The 21,726-nt window shown below is 38.9% G+C and overlaps 1 protein-coding gene across 4 annotated transcripts in view; it reads left to right on the top strand.

The window, feature by feature from the left end:
- Positions 1–21,261, top strand: part of TBC1D19 (TBC1 domain family member 19) — a 104,883-nt gene extending 83,622 nt beyond the window's left edge. For 2 of the 4 annotated variants that reach the window (XM_006771032.2, XM_015568687.1), the window contains 6 exons: positions 7,410–7,442; positions 8,666–8,775; positions 10,958–11,049; positions 14,900–15,015; positions 19,530–19,600; positions 20,579–21,261. In XM_006771032.2, coding sequence (XP_006771095.1) covers positions 7,410–7,442; positions 8,666–8,775; positions 10,958–11,049; positions 14,900–15,015; positions 19,530–19,600; positions 20,579–20,653 — 497 coding nt within the window. In that variant the 3' untranslated portion in view covers positions 20,654–21,261. The remainder of the gene's footprint in view (positions 1–7,409; positions 7,443–8,665; positions 8,776–10,957; positions 11,050–14,899; positions 15,016–19,529; positions 19,601–20,578) is intronic. The other 2 variants (XM_015568686.1, XM_015568685.1) reach the window with 2 other exon arrangements.
- Positions 21,262–21,726: the final 465 nt, after the last annotated feature.

Below are 21,726 nucleotides of genomic sequence, written 5' to 3'. Positions count from 1 at the left end.
TTTTTTCTTTCCTTCTAGTTGTAGAATTTCCACTCAGCCAGCCTTCCTGTGGTTCTGGATGATGTCTGTTTTGTCTTTTAGTTGTATTTTTGAAGTTGTTGTGGGAGGCAGCAATATCTGGTGTTTACCTATGCTGCCATCTTGGTTTTCTCCAAGTAGAGGAGTTTAAGACTCTGGAGCAGTGGTTCTCAACCAAGGGCAATTCTACCCCCACTTTCCAACCCTCTGAGAACATTTAGTAATGTCTGAAGATGCTTCTCATTATCACAACCAGGGGGAAGAAGGTACCACCCGTATCTCATGATGCTGCTAAATGTCCTACAGTGCACAGGACAGCTCCTTGCAGTAAAGATTAGGGAAGGTTTTTGGAAGAAATCATGAAAATAGGTCATTTTAAATCTGCTTGCAAGTGTCCAGTTGATAAATAGCAATGCACTTTATCATCTATATTAATTAAATAAATTCAAAACATCTCATAATCTAACATTCATTTGATGTGTAACTTGAGACATAAGTTGTAAACCTAAGTAAAAGGTTATATCAAGTATGACTTTTAGATCGATATTTAAATACAGATATGTTCTGATGTTTAGGGAAATTCTAAGTACTAAAAGTAACAAAGTTGCCGAAACCGATTTGGCTCAGTGGATAGAGCGTTGGCCTGCAGACTGAGAGGTCCCGGGTTTGATTCCAGTCAGGGACATATACCTGGGTTGCGGGCACATCCCCGGTGGGAGATGTGCAGGAGGCAGCTGATCGATGTTTCTCTCTCATCGATGTTTCTGACTCTATATCTCTCCCTTCCTCTCTGTAAAAAATCAATAAAATATATTTTTTTAAAAGGTAACAAAGTCATATTCTGAATTTCGAATTCAGGAAGATCATGGAAATACTTAGAACACAATTTATCTATTGTCCTAATCCCTATTCTTCCTGACCAGTAGGTTCATGTGGAATGAGGATAAACAGAGGAAATGATTATTTCAACAAACGAATTAAATAAACTGTACTACGTAATCCCAAATGAAAGAGAGTTAAAATTTGCTTTTAACTGGAGTGATGGTAAAATGAATCAGCTGTGAGAGTTATGGTACAACTCTAAATGTTTAAGTATTGAGACAGGGAGGAAATGAAGGGAAAATATTTAATAAGTGCAAAGCATGTTAATATTTGGGGTATCTCTGAGTCATATTTACTATTTATATCTCATCTAGTTTAAGATTTATTTTTGTTGACAATGTTTACCTTTCTGAGTTTTGTCAAAAGCCCATTAAATCTGTACTTTGTGACATTATTCCTATTGAATGGAGTAGGCAATTAATATTTAAGACTTTCTTCAGATTGATAAGGGAAGGCTAGGATCTTAAAATAATCATTCATAGCAGACTCTTAGGCTAGATAAGAGATGGTGTCTCACATCCCAATGTCTGCTAGAAGTAATACTCCTGGACGATGGCCAGGTGGGTGAAACTCAACCCTTGAAACACTGAAGCGATGAGAGCCAAAGGAAAGTATTTTAAAACACTGGCCAAGAACATGACAGCCTCTAAGATCAAAGACATGTTCTAGGTGGTATGTGCCCTAGAGTGTTAATGGATTCTTCAGTGCTTCTTGTGCCTCCTACTTCTGTTTGCCAGAATCTTGACTTTGTCCTTCTTCAACTGAGTGGACTGTGTACCTTTTCTTGGAGTCTTAAGCCCTGGTTAATCTTGATTAAGCTGAAACGAATCCTTATCTAACACAGAACAAGATTTTCTTACATTTAAGCTGATGCTGAAATGTGGTACTCTCAATCTGAGAGCATAAAATAGCTACAGTTATTGACGCATCTGCTGTGTATTAAACACTATACTTGTGTACTTTAAATATATTAACTCATTGGTGTTTAGTACAACCCAATGAAGTTGGTCTTATTGGCCAGTGATTTTCAGGAATAAAAATGGAGACGCGGAGTGTTGGTAGTTTGCCCAGAGTCACACAGAATTCAAATTCCATCTCTATGTGACTTCATTGGCCATTTCGAAGCAACACTTAGCTACTGAGAGTTTCCTGTTCTATATGGTGATTACTCATTCATAAATTATTCTTATACTTTAATATTTTATTTATAAGCCTTGATTATATTTATAATTGCTCAGTTTTCTATCATTAACAACACAAATTGAGCATCTTACTCGTAGAAGATACTGTGTTGCATGGTGAATTGTGGCCATTGCCTCATTAGCTTATACCTTATGTGCTTAAGAACAATTGTCGATTTCGGAACTTGGGGAATCTGTAATGAAAGTGTGATTAGCTGTGAGTTGTCTTAATACATGCATCCCTTTCTGCTGCTTGGCAATTCACTACTTCATTCCCTGTAAGTTTCTAATTAAAAGTGCCTTGTCCTGACTAAGGTGTTCTTACACTTAGCAGACTCTTAATAAATATTTGTAGAAGATGAAAATCATAATAGTAAGAAAGAGATCTCTGACTACCTTGATCTGCTTTTGCAAATGTTTCTACAATAACTTAGTGAAAGGAAAACATTTTTGCAGTAAGATTATAGGAGTTTTGTATACAGTAATAGCAATCTGCTTTGACAGTTTATTCTCTTGGGAGAGAGAAAAACAAAAAGAAGTGATTACAATACACTATGATAAGAGAAGGAAACATTAGTTAAGTATAGACTTTGCATCATCAAAGTGTGATGCTGAGCACATTACATACATGACCTTATTTAATCCTCATAACCTCACTGGTATTATCCAATGAGGTTGAAGGATTAAAGGTGAAGACGGGTCTATTCCTAACCTTTGTAGGGCTCAGGGCAGGAGTGCAAATAGAGGCCCACCTACCATAAGTCTAGATATTTAAACATTATACATCAGACTAATAAACTGATAAAGCCTACTCTGTTTTCTTGTCTTAACAGATAAAGGGCTTGGCAAAAGTAGGTGTAGAGTTGTGAGTACACAAAAGAGTTTATTCTTACCTTATTATTTATTAATTATTGTATTATTTATTTGTATTATAACTGTAAACCTACTTTGCCCATCTCTGTATTCCTTCATAGCAATCTGGAAGTCAGGTTCAAATTCAGATTCCCAGGCTCCTCAGCAGTCCCTAGCTGTGGTATCCCCACCACTTCCCAGGCATGGCTCCATCCCACACCTGGAAAGACTTCATGCTTGTGCACATGGACCTCCCAGCCTGCAAGTGCACGCTCTGTTCACACCTTCCACAAATAGCCCCCTTTGGCCACCTCTCCACCCGGAGGGCGGTGCCACCGAAGAGGCCAGGCAGAGCCTGGAAGCTGGCTGGGAATTTCAGGCTTGGCCACCTGGGTTGTGTTCTGAAAGGAGGGACATGGACTCTGGCTGAGGGGTACAGTTAGAGGTGGGCCAGAGCAGGCCCACCTTTACTCCATGCCCCCTCCCCTGCTCCTGCCTTGGTCTAAGAGTAGTACCCGAGGAGGAAACAGGTTGATGAACTGATACAAGCGTACATGGTGGAAAGTGGGGTAGCCAAAATCATGCCGACTGTCTGTGTGCATAGAGGAGAACGGGCACCTCAATCAGTCAGGGCGAGTGAGCTGATACAAGGGTACGATTAGTGAATTGACTGGGGGTAAGGAGCAGGGACTGTCAGGGAGACCTGTGGAGGAGTGTTGATTTTAAAACCTTGAAGGGGCGGGTCCAGCACGGGGCTGGAGGTGGAGGAGAGCATTGCCTACAGCCCTTGTCCTACACCCGCCCGAGGCTGAAGGAGGGGTGGCAATCAAGTCAGTAGGATTAGAGTTGTACTTGAGGGTTAGGGAAGAGAGAGGAGGTTGCTGATGTTAGATTCTGGCCAAAGCCTGAACAGTGAAGTGTCCTTTCCCAGAGGGACAGAGAAGAACACAGTCACATTTCGGGCTGAGGGAGAACTAGAAGGCAAAGATGGATCACAGCTTTCTTCCCTGAAGACCAGGGGGTAAGGAGTCCTTTACAGAAACAGAGAATCCAGAATGAGGCACGTGATACTGGGCTTTCCCAGTTTGACTTGCAGGTCAATAAAGACATACTGGCGAAAGGAGAGAGAAAACAAATGCGACAGAATGTCTAGGAAAGGAGCTACAGGCAAGGAGTGGGCTGAAGAGAGAACCAGCCACAAGCATGCACACATGCACACACGTGTACACGCACAGCAGCGGGAGTTTCTGGGTGGCAGGGAGCCTGATCTGCCAGGGGCATCAATGCCTGGAAGGCTCCAATTGGAGAGGGAACTTTTAGTTGCTCTGGGCCAAGACACACAGAGAGGAGAGCCCTGGGTTTAGCAGTTTTATAAGTTGGGGTTATAGGGCTAGAAACCAGTTTACAAAGAGTTGAGGACATATAATGAGAACATAAAGGAAGTTAACTTAGATAATTTTCAAAAAATTAAATCCGGCTTCCTGGGAAGGAGAGAGACTAGAGATTTGTTTGATGGGAAAGTGGGGCCCAGGGGGAAAAATGGATGTTTAATGATGACAGTGTTGAGGATATTTCTAATAACATATGACATCCTTAGCTGAAAGGCTGCAGTGGAATAGGAGAGACTGGAGCTGTGAGTACTTTGCTAGGACCCACCCATCCTGCCTCCCTCCATTAGTGGGAGAGAGAGCAGATGCCCCGCTCTCCGCCTAGAACCCTGCTAATCTGCACTGATCCCAGTCTGTCAGTGACCACCGCAAGCCCTGGCTTCCAGGCCACCCCCACCCTGGGGCTCTCACTTCCATGGCCTCTGTGGCTCTTTTGTCAGTGAGGCCTCCCCCTTCCCTCCTTGGTTTCCCTTCATAGCACTTATCACTGTCCAGCATCTACTCACTATTTTGTTATGATATTTCTATCCCCAGTAAAAAGGAAGCTCTAACTGTCAAGACTGTGTCCGGCACATGTAGAGGCTCAAACATATTTGCTGAGTGTTGCACATGCGGGGAGGAGGGGAGAATGGATGGGCAGGATTCCAAAGCCAAGGTTGGCCAATTCTTTCTGAAAAGGACCAGGTGGGAAATATCTCACATTTTCTGGCCACAAACAGTCTCCATCACACATTCTTCTTTGTTGCTTTTAAAAAATAATCCCTTAAAATGTAAAAGCCATTTTTAGCTCATGGGCTGCACAGAAACAAGCCAGGGACCTGACTAGCTTGCCCGCCGCGGGGAAGTCAGGGAACCAGGCCTGGGGTACAGGTGAAGCTGTCAGCTCCTCAGGGAAGTGAGAAAACCTGAAACATGTGAGGGGCACTGGGGTAACAAACAGGCAGCAGGGGGCTCACGGTATCCCCCCTCGCATCCCCCTCCTCTGAGGAGCAAAGCGAGGCCTGGCATTGGGGGTGAAGAGCAGGAGAGGTTAGAAGAACGGATGGGAACAGAACATTGATAAGCAGCCCAGGATTCAGCCACAGATGGACAACACAAATGTGGTGTGTTCTGGAAGATGAGAGGAAATGGGGGAAGGACACCCTGAGAACCACAGCTTGTGATGCTATAAAAATCCAAAGGTGGTTAGTGGCACACTTGCTCCCGATAATATTGGATGTTCCTCATATTCTTCTTTGATAGAATTACTTCTAGAAACGACAAAGGGATATGAGCTTATTTGTGAATGACCATATCAATATTAACTTTTATGAAGGGCCTATGATGATTATTTATTAATGGCTAAGTTACAGCCATATCTCATTCATCATATCATGAGGCTCTAGCATTATCTCTGATTGACAGATGAGGAAACTGAAACTTAGAGAAGTTAAGAATCTCACCCAAAGGCACAAAGTTGTTAAATGATAGAGCTAGATGAACCCAATCGAATCTGTCTGACACTCAGTCTGTGCTCTTAACTTACCACGATAAGGTGCTAATTAATGAATGACTATCAGCGTGGAAGGCGTCTCTAGTGACAAGTCCAATGTCACTCTGCCTTGTTCAGACTTTTAGATGAGGACGTAGATGGTATACTTAGAATACCTCAGTACTGTGGGTCCAGAAGAGTAGGGAATACAGTTTGTCCCAAACTGGCATGGCTCACTGAAGAACAGATGTGACCTTTACAATCCTTTACCTAGGTCAGAAACAACTTCACAAGGGCAGTGTCTTAGCTGTGTGGTGCGCAGGGAGGGAAAATGCTTGGCGGTTTCAGTCACCTCACTTTAAGGACTGTGGTGAGCTACGCGGGAAATAGAGTAAGGAAGCTCTTTAGGACCACTGTGTCGGGAACCACTAACGAGACCCATAAAGCCTTCTGTGATTGAAAAATAAAATTTAAAAAGAAACTCATAAAGTCTTAGAACAAAAACCAAAACCCTGGTGGTAATGGGGGTTTTGGGGGTGGGGAGTAGAACAAAGTCCTCAATATTTCTGAACGTTTTCAAAGAGGACAAGTTAGACTTGTTCTGTGTGACCTCTGTGGTCAGACCTGTGAATAATAAGTGAGGCTTCCACAGAGCCAGAGCTCAACCCAGCATGAGGAGTAACTCCCCCGAGTTAAACCTGTTCAACATTTATAACCGGTTGCATCGGGAACTCATGCATGCCCTGCTGCTGGTTGTGTTTTAAAGGGAGACTGAACAGGCATGTATTATAACTCACTTTAGATGACCTCAGAAGGCCTGCCTCTGAGCATGTCGATGATTAAAGCATTTCTATACTATTTTTCAAAACAGTAAACTTCTCAGCTTCCTCCTGTTCTGTGTTTGCAGCCTGACTTGATACAGTGATAGATATTCAATGGTGTGTATATTGCAGAACTTCTGTTTTGAACCTAAGTTGTACAAATTCTGATTTTTCACTTACAATGTGACAAGATGTTTAGCACACCAAGTTAGGCTTTGAGTATTTCTCTGAAGTGGATGTGTCATTTACTTGTGCATAATTTTTGCCAAAGATTACACTGAATTTGTACTATATTCCTTCCAATACTTTTTCTAAACCACATTCTACGATAAAAATTTTTGATAAGTTTACAGAGGACTGTATCTATACAAGGGTACCTTGGAATGCTCCCTTTTCTTTTAACAGATTGTACTCAAATTTACAGGATAAATTTGTTTCAGGAAGGATATAATCTATTCACTTTCCGAGACCATATAATTAGTTCTTTAACTTAGTTCTGAGAACTGCCTTCTATTTTTTCCCTGTTTTTGTAGTATATATTCAAAGCTTTAATTTTTCAACATTATCAATAGAAAATTAACTGGATATATATTGCGAACCTCTAGTTTGCTATTTTAAAGATATTAAAAAGCATTTATTGTTGTTAGTTACCATCACTAAGTCTTTCTGACATTCATGAACAAAGTAGAAACAAAAAATAGGAAAATTTTCTATTTTCAGTTTTAATCCTCTAAAGTTTACCTAATAATTCAGTGGGCATACTAATTGAAAAGAAATACTTTTTTTTTTTTTTTAGGTGTAATCCCTTTTCATGGATTTTCAATGTATGGTAAGTTGGGCTTAAAAATATTCACTGTTTATTACACTTTAGAAATTTAAACATGAAGATTACACTTTATAGCACACGAGTGATTGTGAGCATTTTTAAACATTGAGTTTCATATTTGTTTATATGTCCAATGGAAAAAACAGTGTTGTCATAATTGCTCAGATGGTGATTGCTTGACAAACTAGTATTAAAACAAACTGAGGCTCATAGACAGACAACAGTGTGGTGGTTACCAGAGGGAAGGAGGGTAGTAAAGGATAAAGGGGGCCAAATATATGGTGACAGAAGATTGTTGTCCCCACTATTGCTGCCCCCAACCTTTAAGCTAAACAGAAGTACCTTAATGCTTTACTTTTGTAAAAAGAATCAGCAGTAAATTAATACTTTTCTTTGTAAAAAGGCCCTCAGTCCTACATCAGATAATCATGGTGACTGATGTAACACAAAACGTTGAAAACTAGCCTTCAGTGAAACGGAGCCAAGGGGCCTAGGACCTTTGCCTTATGCTCTCCTTGATGGGGTGGCTGGGGTGACTGATGCTGTAATGTCATGTTGCTGTGCACACCAGTAGGCAGGGGAAATTGTGGATTATAGGGCGCTCTGCTTTATCTCTTATAAATATGTGAGGAACGTAAAATAGAAAACCTACAAAGGTTAAGGACATAAATTTTACTTCTAATAATAAAAAATGCTAGCCCTTTTGTCCTATTTTAATAATTTCAGCTGTAAGCTTGCACTTGAATGATTTGGAGGTCAATTAATGATGTCAGAAAGTTTACATCTTCTAACACTTCTCAGAGCACAAAATGCATCAACTCCTGATTGCTCACATCTTTATACACACAGGGAGAAAATGTTTGCTAAGGAAACAGATGATGCTGTAGAGTTTAAGTATACTACTTTAGAAAAATATGTTAAGCATCCACAAATATTTGAGCTGCAGCCACTTATTTAGTTAGAACCAGTAGAATAGAATAATCATAATTCATCCCCCCCCGCAGGGACTCTAGTTAGTCCCTTACCACTTCAGTTTTAGTTACTGTCTTTCTTTCAAATTATAATATGTATGTCTTTTAAAATTTGATTAAAACTTTCATCTAATTTAAACTTGTCTATGAATGAATATTACTATAAGAGATGAACTTACTCTTTCTTTTTATGAATTTATCTTTTAAATTTTAGTAGTTCTGCAGTATTATCAGTGATTTTTTTTATTCTTTCAGTTGCACCACTTTGTTTTCTATACAATGAACCTTCCAAATTGTATCAGATATTCCGTGAGATGTATGTGCGTTTTTTCTTCAGACTTCATTCCATCTCTTCTCATCCTTCTGTAAGTTCATAAAAAACTGGATCAAATCAGACTCTAATCTGTTTTTTATTCAAGAAAAAGTCTCCTACTCAATTAAACTATAAAGCAACAAATTTTCACTTCGGATGTCACCAACAAGGTTCTACCAAATAAACAAAAGAGAAGCAGAAACCGATATTTAAATATTTTGGTAATAATTAAAATGGGAAAAGTCCTTTATCAATTGCATTTAAATGATCTTTTCTGTGTTAAAAGAAAAACATAGAAATGTCTGTATTATCCTCTTCGGCAAAAATGCCCACCTTCCTTGAAGACTGATTTCCTCACCTGTGGAATGAGGTTCACCTATGGAACTGTGTTTCTGTGGCCTGCAGAGCTGCCGCGAAGCCGACAGAGCACCGGGTGGCACTGGCTCATGGCAGGTGTCCAATAAATGCCACTGTTTTTATTGCTATGATTATCGTCATCACCTCTTCTTTGTTGTTAATGAAAATCAAAAAATGTATTTGTCACTTACTTTTCAGTTTCATGTTTGGCTAATTCTCAGTTATCATACTAGATATTTTTCTTGTATTTATTCAATAGGTAGCTCCTTTGGCCTCAATATGAAAATCAAGGAGAAGCAGATTGGGCATTGAACATTTTTATCTGTCTTATTTTGGCTGGTCCTTTGTTGTATCTTCTCCCTGCTATAAGCCTGAGTAAAAGCAGTGCTTATTTTCAGTTCCACTTTCTTCCACCTCTGAGCCTGTTTTGAGCAACTTGACTAACTCTCCGGAAGAAGCATTAGATTGGAATGTGTCGGGGCTACCAAATTTCCCCAAAGAGGCAACCATCACCGCCGCTAAACTACATGGTTGTCCTTTATCCTCCCAGCAAACTCTGTATTCTTATTCCCCTTCCTCCACCTCCAGTTTGCTCTCATGCATCACTAGTGACAGCTGGCAAATAACAGAAACCAGGGGTCACCGATGCACAAAGGAGGCACCACCAGTTACCCTGGTTTCTTCTCTCTGAGACACTTTGACTTAGTGCTTATCTTACATGAATGCTTAATCTAGAATCCTCTGAAATATATGAAGAATTCTCTTTTCTAATGCTTCATTCTTAGCATCAGATTTCTTACACGCAGATTCTGTACCATTTTATGCTTCAGAGTTTTGACCTGGCTGCTCAGTACACACCCATGGGTTTTCCCCGTGCAGAGCTCCGAAGCTCAACTCTGAGCCGTCTGGGTATTCCTCTGTCTCCACACTGACCCGGAGGTGTCCTTTTTCAGCTAATTGATTGGGCCAGCCCTGCCTCTGCCCTTTCTTTATTCCATGAAATAAAGACTTAGAAATGGCCGGCTCCTTTTCTGGCTTGCAGCTCGACTGAACTATTTGGAACCATTACAGCCCTTTTTCTTTAGAAATTCAAAAAGAGGATTAAAAGTTCCTTACCAAAATCAACCCTGAGGAATGCTGAGCTGCAAGAAAGACTTTATTCAGAGTTGTCAAGTAAAAAATGCACTTGCAAAACCATCTGCTTAAATTGGTTACTTCCCGTACTCTACAAATAATGCCCTTTTAGGAAAGTAGATTTCAGTAAAAAATAATCTTGATATGAAATAATAAAAAATCTTGTTTGATAACTTTCTGGTGCAAATCTCAAGCAATCAGCAGTCAGTCTTTCCCTGTGGATGGATTTCAAAGAAAGTGGAAAAAATCAGGAAATTCTTTCCCTGATGGGTGAGGCAGCTGGCAGGGAAGAGCTATGGGTGCGGGGAGAAAGTAAAGGGTGTGGCCATGACACCAGAGAAATACCTGGAAACTGGCATGCTTCCAGAAAAAACTAATTTGCTGGGCCTAAGTGATAATGTATGGCTTACAAAGTGGCAGCTTTTCTATAAAATGATGTTTTCTTTGGACTCTGAATATTACATACCAAGTTATGTGGGGAGCCTATTGTGTTAAAAGGAGGCTCCATTGCATATCTGTAAGAGTAGGTTTCCGTAAAGAGGGAAAAAATGTATCTTTAAATACAGTGTTGGAAATCATTAGTGTATGTCCTGTTTTTGACTCTTAAACAATATAAAAGATACGTTGACAAAAATATTTATGTTGATACTGGTTTTCTCATTTTCATTTGAATAATTTATCAGCAGAGTTCATTTTTAAATACTAAAATATGTATTCCTCTTGTGACTTATTATTGTTTGCAGGGTATTGTGTCACTCTGTTTGCTATTTGAGACTCTTCTTCAAACTTACCTCCCCCAACTCTTTTATCATCTACGAGAAATTGGGGCTCAACCGTGAGTATTTTTCTCTCCTAATTGAAGAATAGATTAGTTGACATTAGAAGGTTCCTTTTCATCATTGTAAATCACTTGCAAAGATGCAGTAATTTTTCAGAGAAATTCAACTAACAATTTTTCCCTATAAAAAATTATGAAGTAGTAAATTGTAAGTCTGCATTGTACCAAAAATTCTTGGAAGGATTATTTGCTAGGATTTTTGTGCCTGGTACAAGAATCACTAAAATGAACTAATTTCTATTCCTAATGAAAGGTGTTGGCCAAAACTAAAGCAAAAGTTTGTGGAGCAAATACTCCCTGAGAAATGTGATAATACTAAAATTAAGTCAGTTTAGGCTAAATTGATCAGAGACCACTTTATGAGAGCTATGTAAGTTTAAAATTTGCTGTCTTGTTAAAGGAAACTAAGTCAGTTACCTATCAATGGTTGTACACTGTGATTTTTCCTTCCAAAAGTTGGAATATTTGTTCATATTTCTCAATATGAGTTATCAGTGAATATGCAGGATACCTCTGAACTTAAATTTTATTGGTTCTCTTCTCTCTCTCTCTCTCTCTCTCTCTCTCTCTCTCTCTCTCTCTCTTAAATAACAGTGTATATAAGGCAACAGAAATTTCTAAATGACTTTACAATGTTTTGTTAACTATATTCTCTGTGCAACTATTTCCCCCTATTCAGGAGGGCATATTTGAAAGGAGCATTAACTCTCTGAGGCCACAAAAGGTGTTAATGAGAAATGGGACAGTTTAGTGTTTATCTTCTCCACACTTAAATCCACAGCAGATGGATGGATGAGTGGGTGGGTTTAAGAGACAGACCCAGATTAAAATTCTAACTCTGCTAAATTGTATAATCCTGGTAAAGTCATTTAAATTATCTAAGTCTCAATTTCTTTCTTTAAATCAAGATAGTTTAAATTCCTCATTTTTTAAATCAAGAGAATTTTTACCTCATGTAGTTGTTTCATGATTAAATGATTAGATAGCTAGCTCGCTAGCTAACTAGATAGATAATATATAGATCTCTTTCTTTGTCTCTCTATTTTTTTCTATAAAGCACCATTGAATTTCAGACTTCTTAGATCTTAGGACTGCCATTTATAAAAACAACATCTCATATCATACATTGATAATACTAAGTTGATATTCTTTCCTTGGTAGCCATTAAAAAACAGGAATCTGTTAATGATAAAGATTATAAAACAAGAATGTGATAGAAATATTGTATATTGAATATAACTAGACTTTACTAGAATGAAGACAGTTGATTGCTAGAAACTAAAATTCTGATATTTGATATTTTTTCTAGCCTATTTATACACTTTAATCATTAAAAGTAAATTTATTTTAGTGACTTAGGATAAACATTAAAATACTTATGCAGGAAAAAGTATAAAAATTCATTTGTCAAGCTAGAAATAAATTTTTTAAAGGCTTTCATGAATTAAAACTGATAGTGTTGGAAGGTTTTTAATTCAATATTTAATGTCTTTAATAGATATAGAACTATTCAAGTTACCTATTTTTTCTTGATTAAGCTTTGGTATTTGGTTCATTTTATCTGTTATCTTATTTATGGACATAAAGTTACTTATAATATTCCCTAATTATTCCCAATTAGCCTTTTGGTATCTCTAGACTAAGAGTGACTTCACCTCTCCCAATCCTGAGATTGATATTTATATCTTCTCTCTCTTTTTTATTCTGCCTAGAGCAATGGTTCTCAACCTTCTGGCCCTTTAAATACAGTTCCTCATCGTGTGGCCCCAACCATAAAATTATTTTTCTTGCTACTTCATAACTGTAATTTTGCTACTGTTATGAATCATAATGTAAATATCTGATATGCAGGATGGCCTTAGGCGACCCCTGTGAAAGGGTTGTTCAACCCCCAAAGGGGTCGCAACCCACAGGTTGAGAACCGCTGGCCTAGAGGTTTATTAATTTTATTATATTTTGAAAGAGCCGGTTTTGGATTTTATTGATTTTCTCTATTGTTTTTCTGCTTTAAATATCATAGCACACGCTCTTATACTTATTATTTTCTTCCTTATGATTGCTTTAGGTTTATTTTGCTCTTGCCTTGCTACTTGTTTAAGATGAAAGTTAGATCAGTGGTTTGAGAGCTTTTTTCTTTTCTAATAATGTTGTCAATTGCCCTCAAAAGACTGCTTTACCTCTGTCCAACAAATTTTTGTGCTTTCATTGTCATTTAATTCAAAATATTTCTTAATTTCTCTTGTGACTTTCTCTTTGACTATGGGTTATATAGAGTGTGTTGTTTAATTTCAAAATATTTATAAAAATCTATCATCTTTTTATTGACCAGAGGCCCGGTGCACAAAGTTCATGCACGGGAGGGAGGGGGGGTGTCCTTCAGCCCAACCTGCACCCTCTAACAGTCGGACATCCCTCTTGCAGTCCGGGACCCCTTGCTCTTACAGCTCAGCTTGCTGCTCCTTAGCACTGCCTGGCTTCTGGCTGAGCGGTGTTCCCCCTGTGGGAGGACACTGACCACCAGAGGGCAACTGCTGCATTGAGCATCTGCCCCCTGATGGTCAGTGTGCATCATAGTGACTGGTCATTCTGGTAGTTCCGCCGTAATGGTCGCTTAGGCTTTTATTATATAGACTAGAGGCTTGGTGCACTAATTCCTGGGTTGGGGGGGGGCGATCAGGGTCGGGGCAGCTGGGGGGAGGGAAGAACACAATGTGGTAGGTCTAATAAGATGCTATGAGAGATCCAGTAAAATGAGATTAGTTGAAGTTAATAATTTAGACTTAAAAATCAAATGAATTTAAAAATTTTAAATATCCAGTGGCCAAAAGTTTCTTTGACATCTCTAAAGAGTATTTTAAAACCAACCAAAACACCTAATTTGTCAATATTATTTTGTACTTTGTATTTTATTCTATTAGAACAATAGTTTTCTCTTTCATATTGAGAAATTTCTGAAACTTTGGGTCTTTTTCAGTCTTACAAGAATTAATATGACACCAACAAAGACAATATCTGGGTCCCTTTCTCTTGCTTTAAGAAAATAGCACAGATATTTACCTACATAATAGTATAACAGTTCCATCAAAGAGTTTGTCTAGCACCTCTCAGGGGCAGAAAAATGAGGTTTATATAGTAATGGATAGTACAGAAGGGATCAAGCCAAAGAGTTCATTTCCTGATTCCAGAGATAAATTGTTGTAACATAACCTGTTTATAAATAGTGGGCTCTCATACCTCTTAGGGTGTTTTTTTTTTGCGGGGGGTGGGGGGAGGGCGTGGAATTTAACTGTGTTTTCTGGTCGATCTGACAACCCTTCCTCTTTAAAATGAAGGGTTTGAAGTGAGAAATCTATTTCTCAATTCCCTTATAACTTTAAAACTATTTTTCTTTGTCTTTAACAATTCCTTTTATTCATCCTATGTAGCCATTTGACTGAGATGTAGGAGTGTAATTTATTGAGTAGAAAAATTATACAGCTATCAAGCACTCTTTCAAGTATTTTGAAAAAAAAATTCCAATGATCATGGCTTGCCTGAAACTGTCAAGACTCCAAGATCAATTCGTTGATAGCTAATTAGTACATATCCTGAAAAATAGAAGGTAGACGTGAGTCTTCGAAAGGCTGAACTGTAGCATAAAGGAGGGTCAAGCAGATACAATTTTTTCTCTCAATACTTTGAGACCAATCATTTGAAGGCTCGTGGTCTTATAAATGCCCAGGCGATTTCTAAGATTCATTTAACAACAGAAGTGGTTGGGCTCTTCTAACCTTTTGTAAGATAGTGCCTTTTCGAAAGGAAGGAAAAAAAACACTGGTAAAATTTATTTATTTTTCTTTGCTTACAGACTTCGCATATCATTTAAATGGATGGTTCGAGCTTTCTCTGGATACTTAGCTACAGATCAACTCTTGCTTTTGTGGGATAGAATCCTAGGATACAACTCTCTAGAAATTCTTGCTGGTAAGAGGAAGTGCTTATTTGTAAAACACATGCTGTTTCTATAGTAAAGCCCTTTTCCTTTCTAACATTCACCATCTGTCATTGGAGTTTAAGTCTACACTTATCTGTCCTTGTTAATTCATGGAAGGCAAGTACTGAGGTTCTGTGATCTAGATACTTCTGTGTAACTGCCCAACACCAGTCTGTTCCTAGTCTTTCTTTTTGGCTCCCAGGAAAGTCCGTTTCTCCCCCTCCACCACTGTCAGTCCAACCAGGGCTTACCGTCTCAGCACCTGGCAGACCTGTGCAGCAGTGTAGGTACACACTCCACCCTGGATTCCTCTGACTGTCTTAGTGTTGTTCTGTGCTCCGTCTCAACTCCTGCCTGAAATCCTAACTGACACTGAGCGTCCCCACGCTTCTGGACTTCAACTTACACTGAATTCAAAACCTTTTCCTTTTTGCTAATGGTCTCTGACTCCTGCCCTGGTGGCAGAATTTCCTTTTAGGTATTCTCTTAAACCAAAAATATTTTATGGTGTTTTTATTCAGGAAGTCAGATTCACCTCTCATTTAATAATTTAGCAGTTCTTACAACAGATATTACACAAGGCAGCTGTATAACACATAGAGCACAGATTCTTACAGATTATATTATTTTGCTTCTCTTGTACAAAGTAGACTCAGTTATTTTTATCATTGGTATTATCAGAAAATTCAAATAAATATTACAAGGTTTTTGTAACAATGGATGGAAAGCAGAAAAGTAGGCGGAGTATTGGGTCCAACCTTCTCCAGTTGTGTGATATTGAATAAACTATTTAACCTGTGTAAGCCTTTGTTTCCGTATCTTATATCGCTAGTATAGTAAGACACCTTTCTGGGCTACTGTGGAAATAATGCTTAAGTGAAGATGTTTTTCTTGTCAAAGGTTCTCTAGGGACCATATGAACATATTATTGACTGCTGAGAGGTCTAGAGTAATTGGGTGGCACTTTGAAAAGGAAAATTAGAATAATAATAAAATGTCATAAGGAGAAATATCACCCTGGTGTACTAAGAGATATCACTTACTGATGTTTCCTATCTCAATGGTTTTTAAAGCCCATCTAAATGTGAGTAGGAAAGAATGGTCTGCCGTCATCTCCCTTGGCTGAATGAAGGGACACATATAAACTAGAGATAGAAGTGGTCTCAGAAGTCCTCAGGTATCACCTCTTTCACGCGTTTCTCTCCGGCAGTCCTCATCCCCTGAACACTTTGGTGCAGGGTAGTCCCTGTCTTACCAGGTCGCCCATTTCATTTCTGGATGATACGACTTGCTGAAATGTACGCCGGGTAAACCAGGGTCATCGGCATGGTTTTTCTCTACTCTCAGAAACCCCTCCTTTCCCCAAAGTCTTCTGTTTTCCTGGCTACATGGACTTGTTTTCTGTTCCCCTTGCTCAGGCAACAGGATTTTAGTCTTTCCACCAAATAACTCTCCTCAGGGTGGGTCCTAAGTTTGGAAAGTATTGTATATAGCTATTTGTCTCATTTCAAAAAGATATTAGTGTGTGTTAATGAAAGGGGTTCAGTATAAGAAAGTACTTTCTAATAATTAGGACTCCAAAAGTAGAAATGAAGGGACACATATAAACTAGAATGGGCTTTTTAATTGTTACCTGAAGGGTTGACATTTCTACTATGAAAGAAATGCTGAATTAGAAGGTCTTCAAGGTCTCTTCCAATTTAAATTTTCTCTTTTTGTGACTTATTGCCCTTCAGGAAGCTGAAGTAAAAGAGGCATAAATTAATATTGAATACTGCATTTGCTCTAAGCAGGCACATGCTATGAACTCAATACCTTAAGTAAAAAGTTACTGATGAATAGGTAGAAATTCAGTCCACACTGTTGCAGCCATCTACTCTTCCTGCATGGTTTTTAAAAATCAACAGGGAAGAATTATAGACCGTGTAGAATGGCACTAGACTGAGGGGTGCTCCCACCATGGAATGCCAATCAAGAGCCACAGGGCAGATAATTTCAGGTAGATGGACCAAATTAGTTTTGATTATTTAAAATATTTGGGGTTTTTTTTGTTATGAATATTTGGGATCCACCTTTTTTGCTCAAATGAGTTATTAAATATGTCCTTAGAAATGTTTTAGTAAGTATTACTGGCTTTAGTTGTGAATTAATTAGAGCCTTTTGTAGAACAGTTTAAAGTAAAGGTGCCTTAATGTTCATGATAGAATTGCTTAAAATTAAAATAATGAGAATAGTTTAAAAGACCAAAGTAAATATTAGCATTTCTATATATCATATGAAACATGATTTCAGTTGAAAACACCCTAAAGTATAGACCTTTTCTCCCGGGCTAACAAAGCTGTGTTGTGGAAGGGCTGGGCAGAGCAAACAAGAGCAGGCAGAGAGGAACTCCTGTGATGCGACACCAAGAGAAATAAAGGTTATGAGCACATGAGCATTCTGGGTGCTAAGGTCACTTAGTGACCTGCTCTTTCTTCCCTCCTCTACATTTGGAAAAACAATTTCCCGCCATGCAAACTCTTCCCTCTACAGCAGATCTGACCCTCCTGCCAAGCTCTCACTGACTGTTAAATTATGCACAGAAGGGGAAGGCATGCTCACACGCCTTAGCTTCTGAATGTCTTCCTGGTCAAACATGGTTCCAGGTACTGGGAAACCATAAAGACGTTGCTGGTCCACATCCATGGTTTTCTTTGATATTCTTGTAAACAAAGAAGCTCAGTGACTTTACAGTACTGAATAAGTCGATACTGCTAACCCCCATGTCAGTAATGTCATCACATGGTGATTAGCTGCTCCGGCCAGAGCCCAGGTGTATTCAGTCTGTTTTATATCTGTGTGATTTAAACATGTCACCCAAACTCACTGTGCTTCAGTTTCCACATTAGTAAAATGGGGCAATAGTAGTATTTTACTCATAGAGTTAGTGTAACAATTAATTACTATTATCATTATTCCCATAGTAAAAATCTGTGTGTGTGTGTGTGTGTGTGTGTGTGTGTATTCTAGCTATGCAATATACTTAGGAACCAGTCTTCCAATAATTTTGTAGATTTCATTTCCTAAACTTCAGTACTTGTTGGACAGTGAATGCATTACCACCACAGGTGATGGAATAAACAAGGGCGAGGGAGAAGTCAAGAATCATCTCCAGGGAGTACTATCTCCTTATCGGGTTGCCTTCCTCTTCCACGGGCCCTTCCGTGGTTCATGATGACTCATTCTCTCACATGGAGTTCTATGGGAGGTGACGTAAGAAGTGGTGCATGTTAGCATTGCTCGTTTTTCATATGCTTATGTTTAATGAAAACAAAAACCCAAAGGTTGTTTTCTATTCAAAGTAGAACATTAACCTTCAAGATGTCCTATAATGGTTTTTTCAGTTTCAGCTTTTTCCTGTAGCCAATTGCAGGCTCAGCCTCCCAGCAGCTCTCCCCATAGGCATGTCCATTTGTGACCTAAGAAAGTGCAATGCTCAGTATAACAATATGAATACAACAAAACATTGTAAAGATACTTTTAATGCCACATTTTGATCATGATGCCACCTCAGTACATATGAAACACGATGTGATACATTAAAAAATCCAGTCTCCTTGTAACTTTTTAGAAGCCTCTCTATTGCATTAGTAAGAAACACTTGCATCAAAATAAACCTTAATTTACAAGACAGTCATTAGATCTTCATGCCATTTAAAAGCTGTTATAGCCAGAACCGGTTTGGCTCAGTGGATAGAGCGTCGGCCTGCGGACTCAAGAGTCCCGGGTTCGGTGCCGGTCAATGGCGTGTACCTTGGTTGCGGGCACGTCCCCAGATATTTAATTAGATTGGGCTCACTGGAAGAATGGGAGCTTTGGTTGAAGATTGTAGAAGCAGAGGAGATAGCAGGACACGTTAGAGCTTGGACTACTCTGGGAAAAAGATTCTTAGATGGGGTGTTCCTAGCGAAGTATACATGGCAAAATAAGTCATACATGTAAGAGTTAAGAGCTGAGGATGTGCCAGAACCGGTTTGGCTCAGTGGATAGAGCGTCGGCCTGGCCTGCGGACTCGAGGGTCCCGGGTTGGGTTCCGGTCAAGGGCATGTGCCTTGGTTGGGGGCGTCCCTAGTGGGGGCATGCAGGAGGCAGCTGATCGGTGTTTCTCTCTCATCATTATTTCTGGCTCTCTATCCCTCTCCCTTCCTCTCTGTAGAAAATCAATAAAACATATAAAAAAAATAAAAGCTGTTATAATTTAAGTTGTAAATATGAAAGAAGCAATTGGCTTTTTAGGTCCTTTGACTATTTCTTTTCCCCAAAACTGTGAGATACAGTTTATCAGCCACCAGGCACTGTTCTCCAGAGACAATCTCAGGAGATTCATCACAGGACCTTCGCTCAGTGCAGGCGTGTGCTTGTGCAAAGCGCCCGTTCTGAGCTCTCGTGCTGGGTTGTGGGCACAGCAGTAGACTGGTGGGGCGATGAGTGGCCAGCAGTTGAAATAGTGTGCATTCTCTTCCAGTCCTGGCAGCTGCCGTATTTGCCTTCCGAGCAGTCAACCTGATGGAGGTGACATCACTGGCTGCAGCTGAAGTAAGGATAAGTTTCACTCCGAAGGGATGGAAATAGCTCCTGAGGGCCTGCCAGCCTCGGGCACTCGAGTCTCAGATGCCTGAGATACACTTTACTCATAGCCTAGTTTTTTTTAACGTGGGTAAAACCTGTAAGTTCTGAGCTAAGTAGTATTAGGTATTCAAAATTTCTTAATGACTTGAAAATAATCTTGTGAGAGAGTCATAAACAAGATTATTGTAGAAAGCCATTGTAATCATTATGGGAAACAATATACCTAGTAATTTTAATAGAAACTATTGGGTCTTATGTTGTGTTTCCTTAGTAGTGTTTACATCCATGTGTGAAGTTCATAAAACAAAGAAAAACTAGCTGAGATAGTTAAAGGGCATGTGTTTGGACGGTATACTAATGATAAATGAGCTTTCTTGGTTGTTTTTAGTTGTGAGTTAATTACTTAAAGCTGGTTTCTTTTCAATAGTATACCTGAAACATTGTTAAACAGTGGCTTGCCATATTACTCTATTTGTTATACGTTTTATCCTTAAAATAGCCGCCTACATTCTTTGTTTAAAGGGAAGAGGATGTTTATGCATCTTGCAACTGAATAAACATTAGTCCCATCTCGAAATTATTTCCTGAAGTCAGTTACTTCTTATACTACTACAACAGAATGAGGAATCCTAATGTACGTTTATTTATAGAAGCAAGTTGAAATGTTAGACCTCTTATAAACTCATGCTACCTTGTATATTTGAAGAAGGCTCACGGCTAAAGTCCATGCTAGCATTTTGCACATGTTCTAACATTAATCTACACAGAAAAGAAAAGGACCATTGTAGCTTTATTACAGAGGTTAGGACACATCTGGAGAATTTAGAGGGTGTGTCGATGCCAGCATAACATTGTGATGGCGTTTCTGTTGCCCCTTATTTCATAGACTTCTCTTTGCTGATGAGAATACTGACAGTAATAATTCTTTTTGTTTTTTTGTTTCAGGCAGTTCTTGCTGACCTTTCTACTTTAAAAGTTATGCCTCTTCTTCAGATTTTTTTGTTTGCTACTGTCACCTGATCTTCTTCAAGGTCACTGACAACACAAAGTTTTTCATTAGAAGCTAATCATGAACTATGCAAACTGCATAAAACCAAAATTCACTTCGTATATAAGCCAATAAAGATCACGTTCCCTCCTCAGTTAAACAAACCTAAGTCATTTTTTGCTTTTTGAAAAAAGAACTCAGCACACCAAATATTGCACTGCATGCTGCTGACTTTCAAGAGAGAAGCAATAGACTGAACTTCTGGCGACTTGAGCGTTCTATAGATACAATCCTGACCTGTAAAAAGCATGCGACAACATATGCAATAAGAACTAAAGATGCTGTAATAAACTTGAAGAGGTAATGCAGCCTCTGGGACAATTCTCTTATGTCAGTTTGTAAATTTATCTCTAGATAATGTATTGTTTTATCTTATAAATTGCTCTTCACTCAGAATCGGGGGCGGGGTAGGATGTGGGAAGACTTGAAAAAGATAATGCTTTTAAGTAGAAATTCACATGTGCTTTGGTGTTTTTAACAATGTTCCTTTCCCCAGAGATTTTCTAGATCTCTCTCCACTTTATTTCTCACTTAATGTTTTGTACTAGGGGAGGTCAAATACAGTTGTTTCCACCTGCCAGTATTGTATTCATTATTTCCTAGGGTGGGGGAGAAAGTCAAAATTATGGCATGATCTGTTCAAACTTCTCAACCTTCCATATCACGGCGATTAGAAGATGACACTGCTGAGGCCTGTTGCCAGATTCTGTTACTTTGGAGGATACATAAGGATTCAATGAAGGGAATAAAATATCAAAACCATATTCACTTTTGCTGATGGTTGGTTTTATGAAATTTACTTCTAGGGAGGAGCAGCTGCGAGACCAGCAATAGATACTAGACATTCCTTCCAGAACTGACATCATGCAAGGCTCAATCTTATGTTGGTCTTTATTATAAGTGGAGGGTCTTACTTCCCAAAGGCCTACCATTTCTGTAATTTGGAATAATAGTATGAAAAAAAGAAGTCCAAAACCATTCTTTTGATTTTAAGCTCAAATTCAAGATGCTGATCATTTTAACAAAACTCTAAATCAATATAGTG

This window comes from Myotis davidii, unplaced genomic scaffold, assembly GCF_000327345.1.
Source record: "Myotis davidii unplaced genomic scaffold, ASM32734v1 scaffold743, whole genome shotgun sequence".
Classification (NCBI taxonomy): Eukaryota; Metazoa; Chordata; class Mammalia; order Chiroptera; family Vespertilionidae; genus Myotis; species Myotis davidii.
This window is presented reverse-complemented; position numbering and strand designations above follow the sequence as displayed.